The 18,224-nt window shown below is 45.2% G+C and overlaps 1 protein-coding gene across 1 annotated transcript in view; it reads right to left on the reverse strand.

Annotated features, from left to right (window-relative positions):
* The window catches only part of LOC102558040 (granulocyte-macrophage colony-stimulating factor receptor subunit alpha), a 37,272-nt gene extending 19,783 nt beyond the window's left edge, over positions 1 to 17,489 (reverse strand). The window contains exons 1-7 of the mRNA XM_019485438.2: positions 17,389 to 17,489; positions 11,160 to 11,289; positions 10,898 to 11,031; positions 7,871 to 7,997; positions 4,455 to 4,584; positions 4,191 to 4,363; positions 3,276 to 3,412 (exon numbers count right to left, since the gene is read on the reverse strand). Coding sequence (XP_019340983.1) covers positions 3,276 to 3,412; positions 4,191 to 4,363; positions 4,455 to 4,584; positions 7,871 to 7,997; positions 10,898 to 11,031; positions 11,160 to 11,244 — 786 coding nt within the window. The 5' untranslated portion in view covers positions 11,245 to 11,289; positions 17,389 to 17,489. The remainder of the gene's footprint in view (positions 1 to 3,275; positions 3,413 to 4,190; positions 4,364 to 4,454; positions 4,585 to 7,870; positions 7,998 to 10,897; positions 11,032 to 11,159; positions 11,290 to 17,388) is intronic.
* Between the last annotated feature and the right edge of the window lie 735 nt (positions 17,490 to 18,224).

An 18,224-nucleotide genomic window follows, 5' to 3' on the forward strand; every position in this document is an offset into this window, starting at 1 on the left:
GACACATGCAAGGAGTGCCCAGGTAAGAAACAGGGGTCCAAATAGTCTTCCTAATCAGGGGGTGGTACGCGCAGCTATGCAAGGCCTTAAATGCCTGTATACCAATGCTCGTAGTATGGGGAACAAACAGGAGGAACTCGCCCTCAGAATAGCCAGTTCAAACCCAGACATAGTAGGGCTTACAGAAACGTGGTGGGATTCATCCCATGACTGGGCAGTTAGCATTAGGGGCTATAGGCTCTACAGGCGGCATAGAGAAGGAAGGAAGGGAGGGGGTGTGGTGCTCTATGTCAAAGAGCAATACACATCCTATGCCAGCAAAATGGGGTTGGAGGAGGGGCAAGCTGAAGTGCTCTGGGTCAAGATACAAGGGGGTCGCGGGGAGAGGGATTTAATGGTGGGGGTCTACTACAGACCCCGCAACCAAGGGGAGGAGCTGGACCGGGTATTTTCAGGCCAGCTTGCAGAGGCACTTAAGGCAAGGAATGTAGTTGTCATGGGTGATCTAAATTACCCGGACATCTGCTGGGAGGAGCAGTCAGCCAGGTCGGACCGTTCCAGGAGGTTCCTGGCTGAGATACAGCACCTCCACTTAACCCAGGAGGTGCACAGTCCCACCAGAGGAAATGCCCTGTTGGACTTGGTCCTGGCCACAGGCGATGATCTGGTAAGGGAGCTCCAGGTCCTTGACCACCTGGGTGATGGCGATCATCGCTTGCTGGAATTCATCATCCAGCACAGGGTGACAAGGGCCTGCAGCAAGGCGGTAGCCCTAGACTTCAAGAGGGCCATCTTCAACGAGTTGAGGAGCTTGGTGGGAGAGGCGCTGGGGTTCTCGAGGGCAGGGGAACTCAGTGCCCAAGATGAGTGGTCGTCCCTAAGGAGACGATACTCAGGGCCCAAGGGGTGATGATCCCAACAAGAAGCAAGGGGGGCAAGAGTGCCCAAAAGCCCCCCTGGCTCACCAAGGACATCCGAGAATGCCTGGTTGCCAAAAAGGTGGTGTACACCAGGTGGAATGGGGGGGCTATCTCCAAAGAGGAGTGTAGGGGGGCTGTTAGGAAAGCTAAGGTGGACACAGAGCTAGGACTAGCGTCCAAGATAAAAGATGATAAAAAGTCCTTTTTCAAATATATAGGGAGGATGAAGAAGGCACCAGGGAACATGGGGCCCCTGCAAGATACGCTGGGCAATCTGGTGGTTGCGCCAGAGGAGAAAGCAGACCTCTTTAACAAATTCTTCACCTCCATTTTCTTGTGCAGGGACTGGGACTCCCCCACCGTGATTCAAGACAGACTCGAGGGGAACGCCTCCAGATCTCAGGTTGAGGAGGACCGGGTTAGAGTGCTTCTGGAGGGGCTGGACGTGTTCAAGTCAGCAGGTCCAGATGCTCTCCACCCCAGGGTGTTGAGGGAGCTAGCAGGGGTTATTGCAGGGCCCTTGGCATGGCTTTATGAGCGCTCGTGGTGCTCGGGCCAGGTGCCAGATGATTGGAAGATAGTCAGTGTGGTCCCCATCTTTAAAAAGGGAGGACCCGGGCAACTATAGGCCCATCAGTTTTACCTCAATCCTGGGGAAACTCTTAGAGAAGATCATCAAGGAGCACATCTGTGATGGGCCGGCATCGGGGATGATGCTCAAGGGCAACCAGCACGATTTCATTAGGGGCAGGTCATGTCAGACCAACCTGATTGCCTTTTACGATCAGGTCACAAAAGCATTGGATATAGGTGTTGCCGTGGATGTAGTCTTTCTGGACTTCAGCAAGGCCTTTGACACTGTTGGCCACCCCATCCTCATTAAAAAAACTAGGCGACTGTGGCATTGATGCCTACACAGTCAGATGGATTGCAAATTGGCTAAAGAGTCATACTCAGAGGGTGGGGGTGGATGGGTCATATTCGACCTGGGGAGAAGTGGGCAGCGGAGTCCCCCAGGGCTCGGTCCTTGGGCCCACATTGTTCAATTTCTTTATCAGCGATTTGGACGACGCGGTGAAAAGCAACATGTTTAAATTTGATGATGATACCAAAATTTGGGGTGAGGTGGGCACACTGGTAGGGAGGGAAAGCCTGCAGAAAGACCTGGATAGGTTGCAGGTGTGGGCTAACAAAAACAGGATGCGTTTCAATACTGACAAGTGCAGGGTGCTGCACTTGGGCAGTAGTAACCAGCAGCACACTTATAAGATGGGAAACTCCCTTCTTGAGAGCACGGAGGCAGAAAGGTGAATATAGGTCGATAATGCAAGGTCACGGTCGGCAGGGCTAACCGGACCTTATCGTGCATCCACAGGTGCATCTCAAGTAGGGCCAAGGAGGTGATCCTCCCCCTCTACACGACACTGGTCAGGCCACAGCTGGAGTACTGTGTCCAGTTCTGGGCACCCCACTTCAAGAGCGATGTGGACAACATTGAGATGGTCCAGAGGGCCACCCACATGATCCGGGAACAGCAGGACAGACCCTACAATGAGAGGCTACGGGACCTGAACCTGTTCAGCCTTCACAAGAGAAGGCTGAGGGGGGACCTTGTGGCCATCTATAAACTCACTAGGGAGGACCAGAAGGGTTTGGGGGAGACCTTGTTTCCCCTAGCACCCCCCGGGATAACAAGGAATAATGGCCACAAGTTGTTGGAGAGTAGGTTTAGATTAGACATCCGTAAGAACTACTTCACAGTCAGGGTGGCTAGGATCTGGAACCAACTTCCAAGGGAAGTGGTGCTGGCTCCTACCTTGGGGGTCTTTAAGAAGTGGCTTGATGCCTACCTGGCTGGGGTCATTTGAGCCCAGTTTTCCTCCTGCCCAGGCAGGGGGGGCGGACTTGAAGATCTACAAGGGCCCTTCTGACCCGACTTCTATGATTCTATGAAGCACCTGCCGGCTGCTTGGCCCCAGGTCTTAAAGTGGCAGGCACAAACAGTGCCCTGCCACAGTAGAGTTACAGTCTTTCTGGGTTAGTGGGAGTAATAGTGTAATAGGAAGTGAAATACCAGATGGAAGCACAGTTAACCAAGGCTGGGAATAAATAATTGAAGCATAGGAAGACAGTCATGGAAACAGAATTAGTAAATGAGGAAATAAATATGAATCATACATGAATAGTTGACTGAATCTAAAATTAAGGATGATACTTTGTATGATTATTGCCTCAGTAGTGGATAGAAGTTTTATGTAAATGTTGTGTGTATACTTGTCTGTGTGCACACATGTGTGGATGCATAAACATAGAATATATACCAATTTCAAAAGCTGTCCCCAAAATAACTCTTACCTCATTTCCTTTACTTTGTATGTTAATTTCATATTCAAGACAGCTGTTATGCTCGAAGGGCTCTTTCCATTGCACTATACAACGTGGTGGATCTTCAACACATTTTACAGTGATATTAAGTGGAGGGGGGAGAATTTCTGAAAGAAAGCATTGATATTACAGGTCCTAAAGAGTCAATAGCTTAAAGAATCATAAAGCTTCAGTATCAGGAGAAAAGTGTATGGTGTTGCTTTGCAAGGGTGCCTCAGAGAATACATCCTTGTATTCTGTGGTAAACTGGAACAAATTTCTGCAAAAGACTCCTGAGTTTCAGTGACAACCCAGTGCAGTAGAGGGGAATTTTTGTAATGGTTTGAGTTGTAATTTTTCTAAAAAGGTCAGCTGAAGCAATATAACCTTTGTGGCATTTATTTTCCTAATAAATTCCATTTTTCCCATGACCTAAATGGCTAGTATGTCTGGCTTTTATATTGACAATAAGCATCACAATTTTAAAGAGGAGAAGCTAGATAATTGTGACTTTTTGCAGCTAGGGAGGCCAAGAACTACAAGATGATGGAAAAAGACCATTAGATAGTTATTTCTGTTAATGAAGTCTTTGATGAAATAGTGTAGAATATTTACATTATTGTGTCTAAGAGTTAATACTCCATTTCAAATAAATGGAGTTATTCCCACTAGTCACAGGTATTATTTTGGACTGTCTCAACACTTATGCAGACTCCTCATCACTGCATTAATTTATTCATGGTTTACATTGGGAATACCTTTCCAATTATAAAGGCTAGAAATGAGTTTCTAAGAAAACTGGGGGATGAGGTGGGAAAGTTTATATTCTGGAGCAAAATTCTGCAACAAAGCATGGTTCTTCCCTATTCTCTTTTGTTTAAAAGTGAAAAGAAACTTCTTTCTTACCAGTTTTATACAGCTCGACATACTCATCATAAAACTGAATCTCTGATTCTGTGCTGGACCCATTCACCAGGAAATAAACCTTACTATGTTTGTCAACTTGTTGAAATATACATCCAGTATGTCTTCCATGAGCATCTTTTATGTAATGCTGACATTCTATCTCATCTTTTGACCTGCAAATACCAAAATAGTTCAATTAAACACCGAGAACATCCCCTCACAAATCAGAATGGAAATGTTCTTAAACCAGTGAATGCTATGTACTTTGAGAACTGCTGATAAAGAAAATATTGGGTATCTTTTGGAGCATTTCTCCCAGCATTCCAAGTGCAATTCATGAAGGAAAGGTTGTAAATCATGCAGGAGAAATTTTCCACAGATGTTCCATTCATGCCTGGAAAAAAACAGGAAAGTTGACATGTCAATTTATACATTACACTGGATTTGTGAGGAGCAAGAAAACTAATGGCCAAACCAGGTACATCTTTGCACAAATTTATAATAGCATCTGTGACTCCAGCTGAATAGTTCAGTTATCTAAGTGTGCAGATATTCATTTTTTGTCACCATATCTTTCATATTGGAATATGCCAATATAATTTTTTATATTGGAATATGCCACCATATCTTTTATATTGAAAATGCCATTTGAATTTACAGTTCCTCTGAGGCCTAGAAGTAAAAAAGGCCCCACATTGCAAAACAATGAAATATTGCTTTAGGATACAGAGCCAGATCAAGTCATTCTCATAGGCATCTTCACTTGGACACTGCAACACATAAAAATTAGGCACCTGGACATAAAGGCCATCCAAACTGACCACATAACCTCATAACTTGACAGCAGCATGCAATTTAGGGTGATACCAGATCACAAGCTCTTTCATTCTCAAACCAAGCAGGGAAGAGAAAGTGGTCATACTACCCACCATTTTCTCAATGGCCCTTAGGCCCTAGTGTGTAAAGTACTTGTTCAAGCAGTCAAAGAGGGAATTTTAGGACCACATTTGTAGACTGATGCACCCATTGGCAGATCAAGGATTTTGCAAAGGCAGGTGCAGATGGTGTGGTGCTTCATCACATAACACACATTTTTCACAACACATTTTTCTCCACTTAAAGAGAAACTAGAAGCTTTACTAATAAGTTCAGTGTGAATGTAATGTGTGTAACAGAAGGAGAAATCAGGGGGCAGTCTGAAGAGAGGTTAAACCCCCTCCCCTGCCCAGCTTTTTCCCTGGTCCCTGCTGAAGCAGAGGGGAGGGGTGTGTGACCAAACACAAGCTAGGCTGGCATGCTAAGGCAGAGAGGACGAAACCCCCACCTCAGTGTGCCAGCCTGGATTGCAACTGGCTTGAGTAGGAAGCAGAGGAAAAGCCAGGAAGGGACTGATTTACCCCTGCCAGGCAGACCCTGTCTGGGGTCCTGTGTGGATGCAGGGAGGAGAGTTGAAAGCCCCCTTACTCATTCTGGACATCAGCTGTGGTTTGCTCCCTGATCGGAGGGGGAGGAAGCAGGCAGTCCTTGCCAGGATTTTTTCCCTCACTTAAGCAGAGAACCTCTGTTCTCTTAGCTATGGCTTAGCTATGGCCTGGCCAAGGGCTGGCATGCTAAGGCAGGAAGGCAGGGGGCTTAAAACCCCCTCCCTCCCCACCTGAGTGTGTGAGCCCCAGGCTGGGGTGTGGCAATGCTCCCTCCCTCCACTAGAGTGAGTAGTGAGGGGAGGGGCAAAAACCTGGCCGAGGCTGCCCCCCTGGGCAAACCCTGTGAGCCCCCAGCTTGGGTGTGCCCACACCCCTTGCTGTCCGTTTAAGCAGCATGTAGGGGCCTGGCAAGAGCTGACCCCTCCCATCAAGGGAGACCCAGGCTGTGGTTCCATGCAGCCAGAGAAGGCTTCCCAACCTCAGTTTGTGAGCCCCTGGCCAGGGCATGGCCACATCCCCTGTTCTCTGCTCAAGGGGAGGGCAAAACCCTGGCATGGACTTTCCCCCTGCTGAACGGGAAGGGGGAGGGGGGGCACAGAAGCATGGCAGAGGCTAACCCCCAGGCAGACTGGCATGGAGTTCAAATCTCCCTCCCACTCACCTCAGAGAGCCAGCCCCAGGCTGGGGTCTGGCCAGCACCCCACTCTCTGCTTGAGCTGGGGGGCAAAAGCCTGATAGGGGCTGCCCCCATCAGACCCTGTCCAGGGTCTTGTGTGGGACTGGAAGGGAGTTTAAACCCCTCTGCCTCCCTACCTTAGTGTGCAAGCCCCAGGCTGGGGTGTGGCCATGTCCCCCCCCATCTTCACTCAAGAGGGGGGAAGCCTGGCAGGGACTGCCCCATAGCAAGTAGCAGGGGGGGGGGGCAAAGGCTGGCATGGCCTGCACCACCCCCTGCACCAGGCAGGCCCCAGTGGGGGTTCCTTGTAGGCAGAAATGGGATTTAAATCCCCTTCTCCACCTGTCAGCATGGGGGCCTGGGCCTGGAGCGGGGAGTGGGAGATAAGCCTGGGAGGAACAGCACACTCCCCCACCCAGACAGACATGGGCTGGGGTCCTTTGCAGGCCAGGGAGTGGGGGTTAAAACCCCAGCCCCCAGGCTTAGCATACTGGGCCACATCCCCCTCCACTTGAGCAGGGAGGGGGGAAATCTTGAACCTCTTCCCTGCCCTTTGGCAGTGGCTGGGAGGCATGCTTTAGCACCCCCTGGCTTCTGGCCTGAGCCACAGCAGGCATGTGCTGTATATCTGGAATCAGAAGTAAGTGTGTTCACTTGCTGGGGCTGCAGAGTTGGCACATATGGTAGGGAGGGTAGCACTATACTATTCAGGTGCAGATCAAAACAAAAAACAAATATAACTATTGTCATGCGCACTCATTTGCTAGGGTATATATTAAGTTTAAAAAACCACAACAAACCCAGCAAAAATTGTCACAGGATATTGTATCAGTCCTGTTGTCATTATAAGTAAAGGTACATCTCGTATTCAGATTCATAAAACAACATCTAGCCTGCTTGAGCATTTTAACAGTGCCTCCGATACTTCACTGTTAGTCATTTCTACACCTGAGCTAGTTTCACAGCACTCCAGTTAAAGTTTTTAGCTGGAGCTGAAAACAGTTTTCAGGATTATGAAGCAGAAGAGAGATATTACAAGGAATGGCAATCAGACTGCAAAACTGCAGAAGAAAGGATAGATTGGACAGTGAAACATCAAGCCCATTAAAAAGGAGAGAGGTTTGTTAACAGTTGAAATGGAGAGGAATCAGGGAGAGTCTATCGATATTCTCAGCACTGCCTGAATTGAAATGTGCTACCTCTCCTAGGCAGTTGGTTTTAAAGCTTGAGTGGAGCAGCAATCAAAGAGGGTGCAATGTCATCACTGTACCTCCCCTGGATCTGGCTATATGTAGTTAACTTTGTTTAAGTCCACTGATAAACTCTTAAATCCCTTGGATCTGTATGTAAGGGATTATCGTGACAAATGTAATTGACTCTGTAAACATTGACTCATTCACCGGCATGGTGGTTCTTGCAGAATAAGGCCCAGAATTTTTTACAAAACTGAATCAGTTAGCAGATTTACAAAAACATATGTAATAATATATAGAAATAAAGGATAGAAACCTATTCTGAGAGACTTGCCACAAAAATATTGCAAATAACCTCAAAACTTTTCACAAGTGCAAGTGCATTACCTTGAGGAATAAACCTGCATTGTCTTGAATATGTATTATTGTTGTAGACTGCTGCAACTATAAACAGTAGTCCTTTATGTAGGGGTAGAACTTCTAAATTTTCAAACCTGCAGCTTGTATTATCGACCTGAAAAATAACACACATTCATTTTAGTCCTTTATTTTTCATTTGCTGCTTTAGGTGCCTCTTGTTCTATGGACAGCCCAAGCTAAAATCAGCTGACAGAGCTCCTAGACTCGGGGGTGCCTCACGCACCCTGCAGCTGAGAGACCACAGCAGCAAATTAAAACAGGATGGGATTGGGTTCCCCCTGCACCAGCAATAAGGTAGGATGGGATCAGAGTCACAAGCCCACAATCATGTCTCCTCCCATGCATGTGTAGCATGGCAGGAGGCGGGTGTGATTGTGTGGATCACTCGTTAGATCCCATCGCACCCTTATCTGCATGCACAGAGGGGACCCCTGTGCTTACCCACCTATTCTCCCTTCAAAAGTCATACCACACTGTGGTCTAAGGGTGCTTGTAGATGAAACAGGGGCCCTAAACTGAAGCGGTGGGTTTTAAAAAACTCTACTTCAATTTAGGGCTGATTAAACCCCCATGTCATGCACACACCCTGCTGACTTGCCTTCCTCTTCCGCGAGGAGTGGAGGGTGAGCTGCCAGCAGAGCAGTCCCTGAGCTGGAGGGGGGGCTGGTGCTTCCCTCTGCAGCAGTGGTGCCCCCCCCAGGCAGCACCCACCTGCAGGCATCCGGCTTGGGCAATCTCAGGGGGCACTGCAGCCATGGAGGGAAGCACTGGGCCCCCACGCAGCTCAGACAGGCAGGCTCTGGGGAGGGGAAACAAAAAGATCAGGCTCTCTGCTTTTCTTCGGTGGAGCCTACTTTTCCAGATTACTGCCAGGCTGTCTGTGTGGAGCCCCTGAGCTGCACGGAGCCTGGCACTTCACTCCATGGCTGTAGGGGCAGTAAACTAAAACTCCTCAAAGCAGTTTTAGTTTGCTGTGCCCCAAGTCTTTTAAGGCACATTACACCACCAAATTTCCTACAGCGGGTGGAATGAATGCACAATATGCCACCGAGGTGTGCAAACACCAACACCATTAAAGTGGTGCAAAAGCATTTAGCCCACTTTAAAGTGTCATGCACACATGCTTCTTGTTTCATCTACACACGGCCTAAAGGCTTACATTTTACTCATAGATGTTAGTATAGGGGTGGGAAATTATTTTGGCTGGAGGGATGCTTAATGAGTTTTGGTGAGTTGTCAAGGGCTGCAATGTTAGCCCTGCACCTTGACAAGTACCCCACTCCCTGGTCACCATCTTGGGACTGGAAGTCCTATCCCCTGGCCCCTGACCTTTGCTACCAGAAGTCTCTCTCCTTGCCATGGTAGTACTACTTTGGGAGGGTGGGGGTTGCCATCTTGGAACCAGAAAAAAAACAACAAATCGTATACTAAATGTCAAATATCTAATGTAGCATATTTTAATTTTCTTTCAAAAAATATTTTTGTCCTAATTTATGTGTATTTGCATAGTATATATAGAGGTGATTGCATAATAGGTCAAAAATAGTCTTACTCTTGTATATTGTGTGTGAGGGAGAGTGTGCGGTGTGGTCGGGGGAGTGAGCGTGTGTGTATGGTTGGGTGTGTGGGTATGTGGGGTTTTTGAGGGGGTGTAGCTGTCTGTGGGGGGATGTGGGATATATTAGGGAGTGTGTGTATACATGGGAAGGTTTTGGGGGTGGTGTGGGTGTGGGGGGTTTGTAGAGTGTGAAGGGGGTGGGGGAGTGTGGGTACCCCCCACATACACACCCCCTATGGCACACAGCCCCCACTGCTGGTGGAGGCAGCAGCAACAGGCAGCAGGCCCTCCAAGTGCTTGTGGTCCACACAGGCACAGCCACTGTACAGCGCGCAACTCCAGCCAGTTCCAGGAGCTGCTCATGCTGGTGAGGAGCAGAGCCAGGCTGGCCCGCCTTTCTTGTTTGGGGCTCATGTACAGCTCCAGGAGTGGTGGAGCCGGCTGCCTTCCCTGCTCTCTGCCATCCTGTGCAGCTCACAGGACTCTGCTGGAAGTGGCACTGCTTCCTGGCGGAGTTCTGTGAGCTGCACGTGGTGGCAAGGAGTGAGGAAGACAGCCGCCTCCATGATGCAGAGCTTTCCCGCAGTGTCACGTGAGTCCCTGGAGCGATATGTGAGTGGCAGGGAGCCAGGGGTGATAGAGATGGGCTGGCTTGGCTCTGCTCCTTGCTGCCACATGCAGCTCCTAGGACTGGCTGGAGCCATGCACTGCAGGGCAGCTGTGCCTGTGCAGGCCACAAGCACCCAGAGGGTCCACTGCCTGCTGCCACTGCTGCCGCCAGTGGCAGGGGCTTTGCATTGGGGGGGGGGGACATGAAGGGGAGTCTCCACACTCTCTCACCCTCCATCACACCCCACACACCTAACACACATTCACAGCCTGCCCACCTGAGCTCCATGCTCCCACTCCCCTGCTGGTCATGGACCCTGGGCTTCCCGCTCCTGCCAGCCCCAAGCTCCACAGTCCCACCCAGCTGCAGCTTCCCTACCTGCTGCCCAGAGGGAGCACTGCAGTAGGGATACAGGAGGAGGCTCTGGAGGCCGGGGAAGCCAAGCAGGTCTCCCAGCAGCTGCAGCAGTGGCCCTGCCTGGAAGCTATGGATGCTGACTGGGGCTGGGGCTGGGGCTGGGGCTGGGGCTGGGGCTGGAGCCATCCCACACAGGAGGGTACAATTAATTGGTGGGTGCCCTCAGACCAGATGACACCACCCTGCGGGCCATATTTTGCCGACCCCTGTGTTAGTAGATGAAAAGGTGGTTTTGCATTGAGCAACTTTCATATCCAGCAACCTTGAAATCTCCAGGAGGTCCTTAAACATGAGTCACTTTGTTAGTTGTTATAATTTTACTGAATACAAATACATTTTTGTTTCAGAAATTAAATATATAAAGGGGAAAAAATAATTTCTTGTAGTAATCAGTAAGCAGAAAACTTACATCAAGAATGAAAAAATCCTCGTCCTTTTTCAGAGTGCATGAGAATAGGGTAACATTGAGACTGCTCTCCCAGGTCATCTCTAGTTTTCTCAGATTCACCCTCATGTTTGTAATGTGCGAGGGTGTGTCATTTACTGAAATGAACATCAGAAAGATGTGATAGGATTTCTTCACGTTTTCAAGTGAAGAGGCCATTATCTATCAGGCATAACATGACAAAACCCAATTTTTTAAAATATCTCAGTCAATGTATTTCACTTACAGTCTGTACATTGGAGGACAGCCTGCACTGAAGAAAATGACGTGATGCACCAGATCATCATAATGAGCCCTGGAACAGCCATCATGCTTTCTTTTTTTTCCCCTCTCCTTTGGAAACACAGGAATGAAAACTTCAAGAGAAGAAAGATACAAGGAACACTTAGATTCCTATAATTTCTTTTAAGGAAAAAGGCTGTTTCTAACTATTGTTTAAAGGCATCTAAGCATTTATCATGTACCTACTAGTAGCAGAGTTCAATGGCTAAGGCATTGAATTGGGGTTTAGAGACATAATACTATAGGACACAAAGGGGCCTCCCAGACAACTAAATCCAGTCCCCTGCATTCATCCAGCTTTGGCAGCTAGTATAATCCTAAGCATATAAACAAAACCCTCCAGCCAGGCACTTGGGAAATTTATCATTAGCATTAGGAGAATCAGTGCACCACAACCAAACTCCTACGTCTAGCCATAGCTAATGTTCCCTACTTCGTAGGAAAGGGAAAGAAACCAACCAAACAAAAAAAAAAAATCCCAAAACAAAACAAAACCCCCAAACAAAACCCAAACACCCAAAAGAAGCCAAATAATTAAAGTGGAAAACATTTTTCTTAGCCCTTCTAGGTGATGAGCAGAAGCCCTGAAGCATGAGATTTGCAGACACTTCCCAGAGACTAACTTTCCTTTCTAGCCCTTCAGGTAGGTATTAAATACTCTAATGTACTGTACATATCACATGTTTATCTTACTGCTTCAGGAATAACTTCTATCCTTAACATACTGTCACTTCTATGAACTTATCAAGCTCCATATTGAAGTAATTCAAGTTTCCTGTTCCACTACTTTGTTCTAAAGATTATTTTAAAAGACTAGAAATCTTCTAATTTCCAGTTTAAATATAATTTTCAAGTTCCTACAAATGCCTCATACAGCCTTGATAATCTTCTCTTCTCTCTAGTAGCAATACCCTGCATAATACATTCTAAAATTGCATTAAACTTTTTCATGACTGCAGCACAGTTGGCAGCTCATGGTTGCCATATGATTGACCAGTACACTATGGTTCCTCTCCCGCTCTGCTGCCTTTAGTGTATGAGTCCTTAGCAAAAATTCTTGGTGTTAGTCCTCAAGGACATGATTTTCCACTCTATGAGCATGTCTATATGAGACTCTTACTGCACAGATGACTAAAATGACTCAGCATCTATATGTGACCCTCTTAGGGTGCATGAAACTAGTAAACTCTGCAGTAGGAGGTGATCTAATTCTTTGGGTATAATGATTGAATCCTTCTTTATATTGGCAATGTGTTATCTCCAACATTTGCAAAACAACCATTGCATTAATGTCACTAATGAAAACATTGAATAGGATGGGTGCATCCTCTTTCAGCAAAACCCAGTTTTATCATTTTATCAATTCTTTATACTTTATGCTTATAATATTATTCCCACTTTTCTCAGCTTAGCTAATGATTTCCTGTGGTGAGCTACATGTTAGTATGCATTGCACTGTTATCCAAGAACACCTAGTGGACTGGGCCTTTAGGGGACTGAGGACTGAATCCTGATCAGCAGGGATCCTAGTTTTCTCTGATTAAAAAAAATAAATATCCCCAATCTTTGAATTAGAAAAAGTAACCCAAAATCCACATTTTTCCATGATTAAAATGAAACATCACTAATATAGAGATATTATATAATATAATATATATATTAGTGGTGTTTCATTTTATAATTTATAATATAATATCTCTATATTAGTGGTGTTTCACTTTAATCACAGAAAAATGTGGATTTTGGGTTACTTTTTCTAATTCAAAGATTGGGGATATTTATTTTTTTTTAATCAGAGAAAACTAGGATCCCTGCTGATCAGGCTTAAGTGAGAACGAAGTCTGAGTTGCTCAGACTGGCTCAGCTGTGAACATGTGCCAGTGGAGAATGTTAAGCACCTCATGGCCTTTGAGTTAAAAATGGAAGAATCTAGTAAATTAAAGCATGGCTAGGGTTGGTATTTTAGGCTTCTCCTGTTTAGGTGTTACATAATCTAGATATGAGGGACCTAGCCTCAGGAAAATGAATCAAAACAATAGGATTAGACACTTAAATTCCCCACACCATCCATGGAGAGAGTTAGGCACCTTCAAAGGACTACTTAGAGTGCCTACCCACTGAGTAGGGAGTCATGAATACAGCTAATAGCAAACACCAACTACATGGGTGTGTCTGAGCTTCCGCCCTTCTTAGGAATTTAGACCTGATTCAGGGTTTCACATTAGGCACTTCCATTAACTCTAGATCCAGAGTATCAGATCCTCTTCTAGGGTATGTGCATTATTGAACAGGTGAGTTGTTGGTGGTGATGCTCTTGCTTGCTTTCCTTCTGAGCCCATGACTCTTATACAATTGGTGGTTAACTGGCCAACCTCTAATAGGAAGGCACAGGGTACCACACCCAGATTATTCAGTGGCTTGGTGGTTAGGACATTGTCTAGAGAAGTAGAAACTGGTGGTTTGAATCCTCTTAAGGGTGAAGAAAGCACTGAACATAGATCTCGTACATCCTAAGCAAATGTTCTATCTACAAGGCAATTATTCAAAGGGCAGGAGCTAGGGATGTGAAAGGTTAAATGTTTAAATGATATGTATATGCACACTGGTAATACATTACTGATTAACATTTAGTGCAAGGCACAGTCTGGCAGGGAAGGGAAGCATTGCAGTGCCTTAGGAACAGGAAGGCAGCAGGGCATGCAGGAGGGAGGAGGAAGGGGCCAAGGGGAACTAGTTACAATAGGCTATGAGGTAAAAAAAGAAAACAGTGTATGGCCTACTGACTCATCAATTAAGAAATTAGCTGCTTATTCACAGGTGCCAGGAAGCTGGCTGGAGGGACAGGCTACTTAAAGTTTAAACCCATTCCTGACCCATGTTGCCTGTTCCCTCCTTCTCAGCATGCCAGTGGCTGCAGCGGGCTGGGGAAGCCCTTGCCTCCTGCTCCTGCCTCCATCTTCAGTTGGACTGTCTTGTCTGGCGGGGTTTGCTGCCACCTCCTCCCCCCACTATTAAGGCCCTGGGGAGCAGCTCCTAGCAGCAGCTGCATGCAAGAGGACCTGTGTACAGCCCCTGGTTCTCTATGCTGCTCCAGGCAGTCAGCTGCAGACCCTACCCCATTGCAGACCTAGTTATGTGCTATTGGTTAACTATTTAACTAATATAATTAGTAGGGCTGTGTGACGTTTTGCTGGGTGTTTCATTTCAAAGCTGTTTTGATGCGTTTCGAGCTTGAAACAGCAAAATCAAAATGAAACAAAAGGCTTCAAAATACCTTTAAAATAAAACAAGAGCACTCGAAACATTTCAGAAGTTATGAAATGTTTCAAGTTTTGAAGCCAGGCTTACTTGGCTTTAGCACCGGTCCTAGCCAGCAGCGGCAGCCTGCTGTCATCCCATATGCAGATCTGGGGGCCCACACCCCCCAGGGGGAGTCTAAGACAGCCCCACAGCACTCCCAAGGGTGCAGGACCCCAGATCTGTGCGCGGGATGACAGCATGCTGTCACTGCCAGCGGGAGCAAGCAGCAGCAGCAGTCTTCCCGGCGCTCAGCATGGGCTGCACCTAGCACTGGTGCCAGCTGGCAGCGGCAGCCTCCTGTCATCTGACATGCAGATATGGGGGCCCACACCCCTGGGAGGACTCTGGCACATCCCTACAGTCATCTTGGAGGTGTGGGCCCCCGGATCTGCGCACCAGATGACAGGAGGCTGCTGCTACCGGCAAATGTCATGAATTTTGCTTTGAACAGTTTGAGGTGCATTTTCCCAGGAACCTCTGTGCCTATGTCCTTGAAACTTGTCAGGCTTCATGCCTTCCAAAGGGGCTACCATCCCTGCAATTTTCATGTGAATCAGGCAAGAAATGACAGAGTTTTAGAAAGTTTAATGGTTCCCCATTATACACTATGGGTGAAACGTTGAAACACTTCGAAACAGTGAAACAGTTTTGATGAAACAAAATGAAACAGTGCTTCAAAATGAAATGAAATGATGAAATAAAATACTGTCCCCTTAAAATGGCAAAATAGAAGTTGAAACAAAATGGTGCTGTTTCGCACAACCCTATTAATTAGAGGCTGTTAAATGGATAATTTTTAAAACAAAATTTGCATCCGTAGCAGGAGCTACTGTCACAATTTGGCCTCTCGTGGGTCTGTAGGGTGAGATTCTGTTCTGTTCTGGTCATCTAATTGTCCAGATTTCATTGTCTACATGTGATTTGGGTTGCATAAGTGTCCAAAACAACACTTATACACAGGCTGAAAGTCTATTCCTTGACATGCAGCCCTGAACATATAGACCACCGTATGAAACTATGTAATAGACAGGGATCCTGGTTTTCTGATTTAAAAAAACCTGTCAATTTGCAGTTAAGAAAAAGTAACCCCAAATCCACATTTTTCCATGATTAAAATGAAACACCACTATCTATCTATCTATCTATCTATCTATCTATCTATCTATCTATCTATCTATCTATCTATGGCGTTTCATTTAAATCACAGAAAAATGTGGAATTGGGGTTCCTTTTTTTTAACTGAAAACTGGGAATTTTTTTAAATCAGAGAAAACCAGAGCATGCACCCATGTGGATGCAGAGCAGCCTTAGACACCCAAAATGGAATTAGTCAAAATGTCCTCTTCCTTCCAGGCCAACAGCTATTTGAGTTGCACACCCTCTGGTTTGCTCCCTTCTTCCTGGCTTCACATTTCTCTCACATACCTCCCTCTTATGCCAGCCTAGTGTGCCAGCTTCTAAAGGACTGCTGGAGGAGGGACTGGATAATGGTTGATGCTTAGAACATTGTACATGGAAGTCACAGAAACTTCCCAACCTGGGTGAAGGGACCCAGCTTCCCAGGTACGTGTCCTAGAAGGAAAAGCAGGGAGCTCTTACATTTTCCCACACTTTGTTGCCAGCATGCATGCCCAGCATGCACAAGTACATGGTCATCATGCAGAGCTACACATCCAGGAATAGAATTCCAACCTGCGCATTGGACAAACATGTAGATGACCAATTTTGGACTCTTAGATGACAGGAAAAACAGAATATCACCCACTGAATTTAGCACTCTCACTCTGAATTGCATTTGGGCTTCAGCAGGTATTATGTGTATCTGCTCTTACTGAATTATTCCCTTGCTTGTGTAGAAGCCTAGTGTTAGGTGTGCTGGAATGTCTGCAGTTGCTTAAGAGGTTTTGTGGCCACCGGACTGGGATAGTCACCTTAATTCTGCCTAACTCCTGTTTCAGATCCTGGTTTACCACTATGCATCTGATCCCTAAGCCCTTTATGAGGTCTAGTCCTAAATGAAACAATAAAGATTTTTCAATCTTTTTTTTTTTTTGTACAGCAGTATCTTCACAGCTCTATTATATATGGATCAATTCCCTGAAGTACAGTTTCTGATTTCTTTTGAGAGAGAATGATCAGGACACAACATTCTAACTTATGGCATACTATTGGTTTTACCCTGAAATATTTAATAAATATTTAATATTTAATATAAATATTTAATAAATACCCTGAAATATTTTCAATATTACTTTCTATTCCATTGTTTGAATGCATTTTGGTTGCTTTTTGACCATTGCTGAGTGAAAGCTGATATAGGGGTGATTATGGTTAATTTAAAATTCAGAAATGTATCTAAGAGGTTGAAATTATTATCATCCCTTCCATTGGGCTCTGTCTTGTATTTACTAGCAGGGAACGTAAAACTGTTATCACATTGTCTTGAATGTTATCAAACAGTCCTGATACTTGTCTGGTGCTCAGACTAATATGAATGATAGTGATATCTGACTTTCTGACATATAGGAGGCAATAGCCAAATAGTTTCTTCTTTTTTTCCAAAAAGAATTCAATTCAGCTTATAAGCTTTCATGTGGATATTGCAAAATACATGTCAGATGAGACAAAGAAACACAAATGAGGAAAAAGATTATTAATGTCTTTCCCTGAGGTGGCAGGCAATGCTCGAAATTTAAGCACTCATTTTTTGACATTTAGGAAATATTTAACTTCAGATTTCACGTTAAAATATTAATGGAACTATAGTAGACCTTGCTAAATATAAGAAAAGGGCCTAGCTTATACCTCTTTTTTCCATTATAAATATTTTTAATTGTAAGTTATAGTATCCGATGAAGCAAAAATAGACTTACCTCCTGCCAATTGTTTGAAAAGCAATTTTATCTCTTTTAACTGTTGTAGTTATATCTAGGTAGCCCAGCACAGGAAGGTTTGAATGGCTTGGATCTGAAGTTATGCAAGTGCATTTATAACATAGCCTTTCTTACTTCTTAGTCTATAGTTGTTATTTTCCGCTTTATTTGGTTGATAGGAAATGTTGCAAGATACAAAGTGAGTAAGTTTTTTAGTCATTTATCTGTAGCTTTCTGAACTTCCTTAATCTCTGTATTTGCACAACATATATGATTTTGCATAAAATGTGCAAGCAGTAAACTAACAAACTATACTAAACTTCCTTCCCATTCTATCTAGCTCCATTTGCACTGTTGGATCTACCTCCAAGGGATGTAAATGTGTAGTTAGAAAACATATTTTTTACAAATAACCTCACTTCCACAAATAAAACCATTTGTTACTGATTGTTCCTAAAAGAGCTTTTAGATAAGACTTGTCAGATTAAATGAGTACAGTAAAATTGTGTGCAATGTACCTGGGAAACACGAACTTCTATTTGTTATGATTACCGTATGGATAGCCAAAAGTGACTGCTTCAATAAAGAGAAGTCAAGAGTACAAAACAGCTGAACATGAAATAGGAATTCTAGCAGCTAGCATTCCCCCTTCACAATGTTTTCACAAATGTTAAATTTCACTAGCTTCAGGACAATGACTTCTAATTTCCACTATGGTACATGTGAAAAGAAGCAGGTCCTATAGCTGACATTCAAACTTGCATAATTGGAAGGAAAAGTAAACATTGTTTTGTTAAGGGATATGTCAGAAGTAGGAATGCAGGCCATATTTGTTT

This window comes from Alligator mississippiensis, chromosome 1 (assembly GCF_030867095.1).
Source record: "Alligator mississippiensis isolate rAllMis1 chromosome 1, rAllMis1, whole genome shotgun sequence".
NCBI lineage: Eukaryota > Metazoa > Chordata > Crocodylia > Alligatoridae > Alligator > Alligator mississippiensis.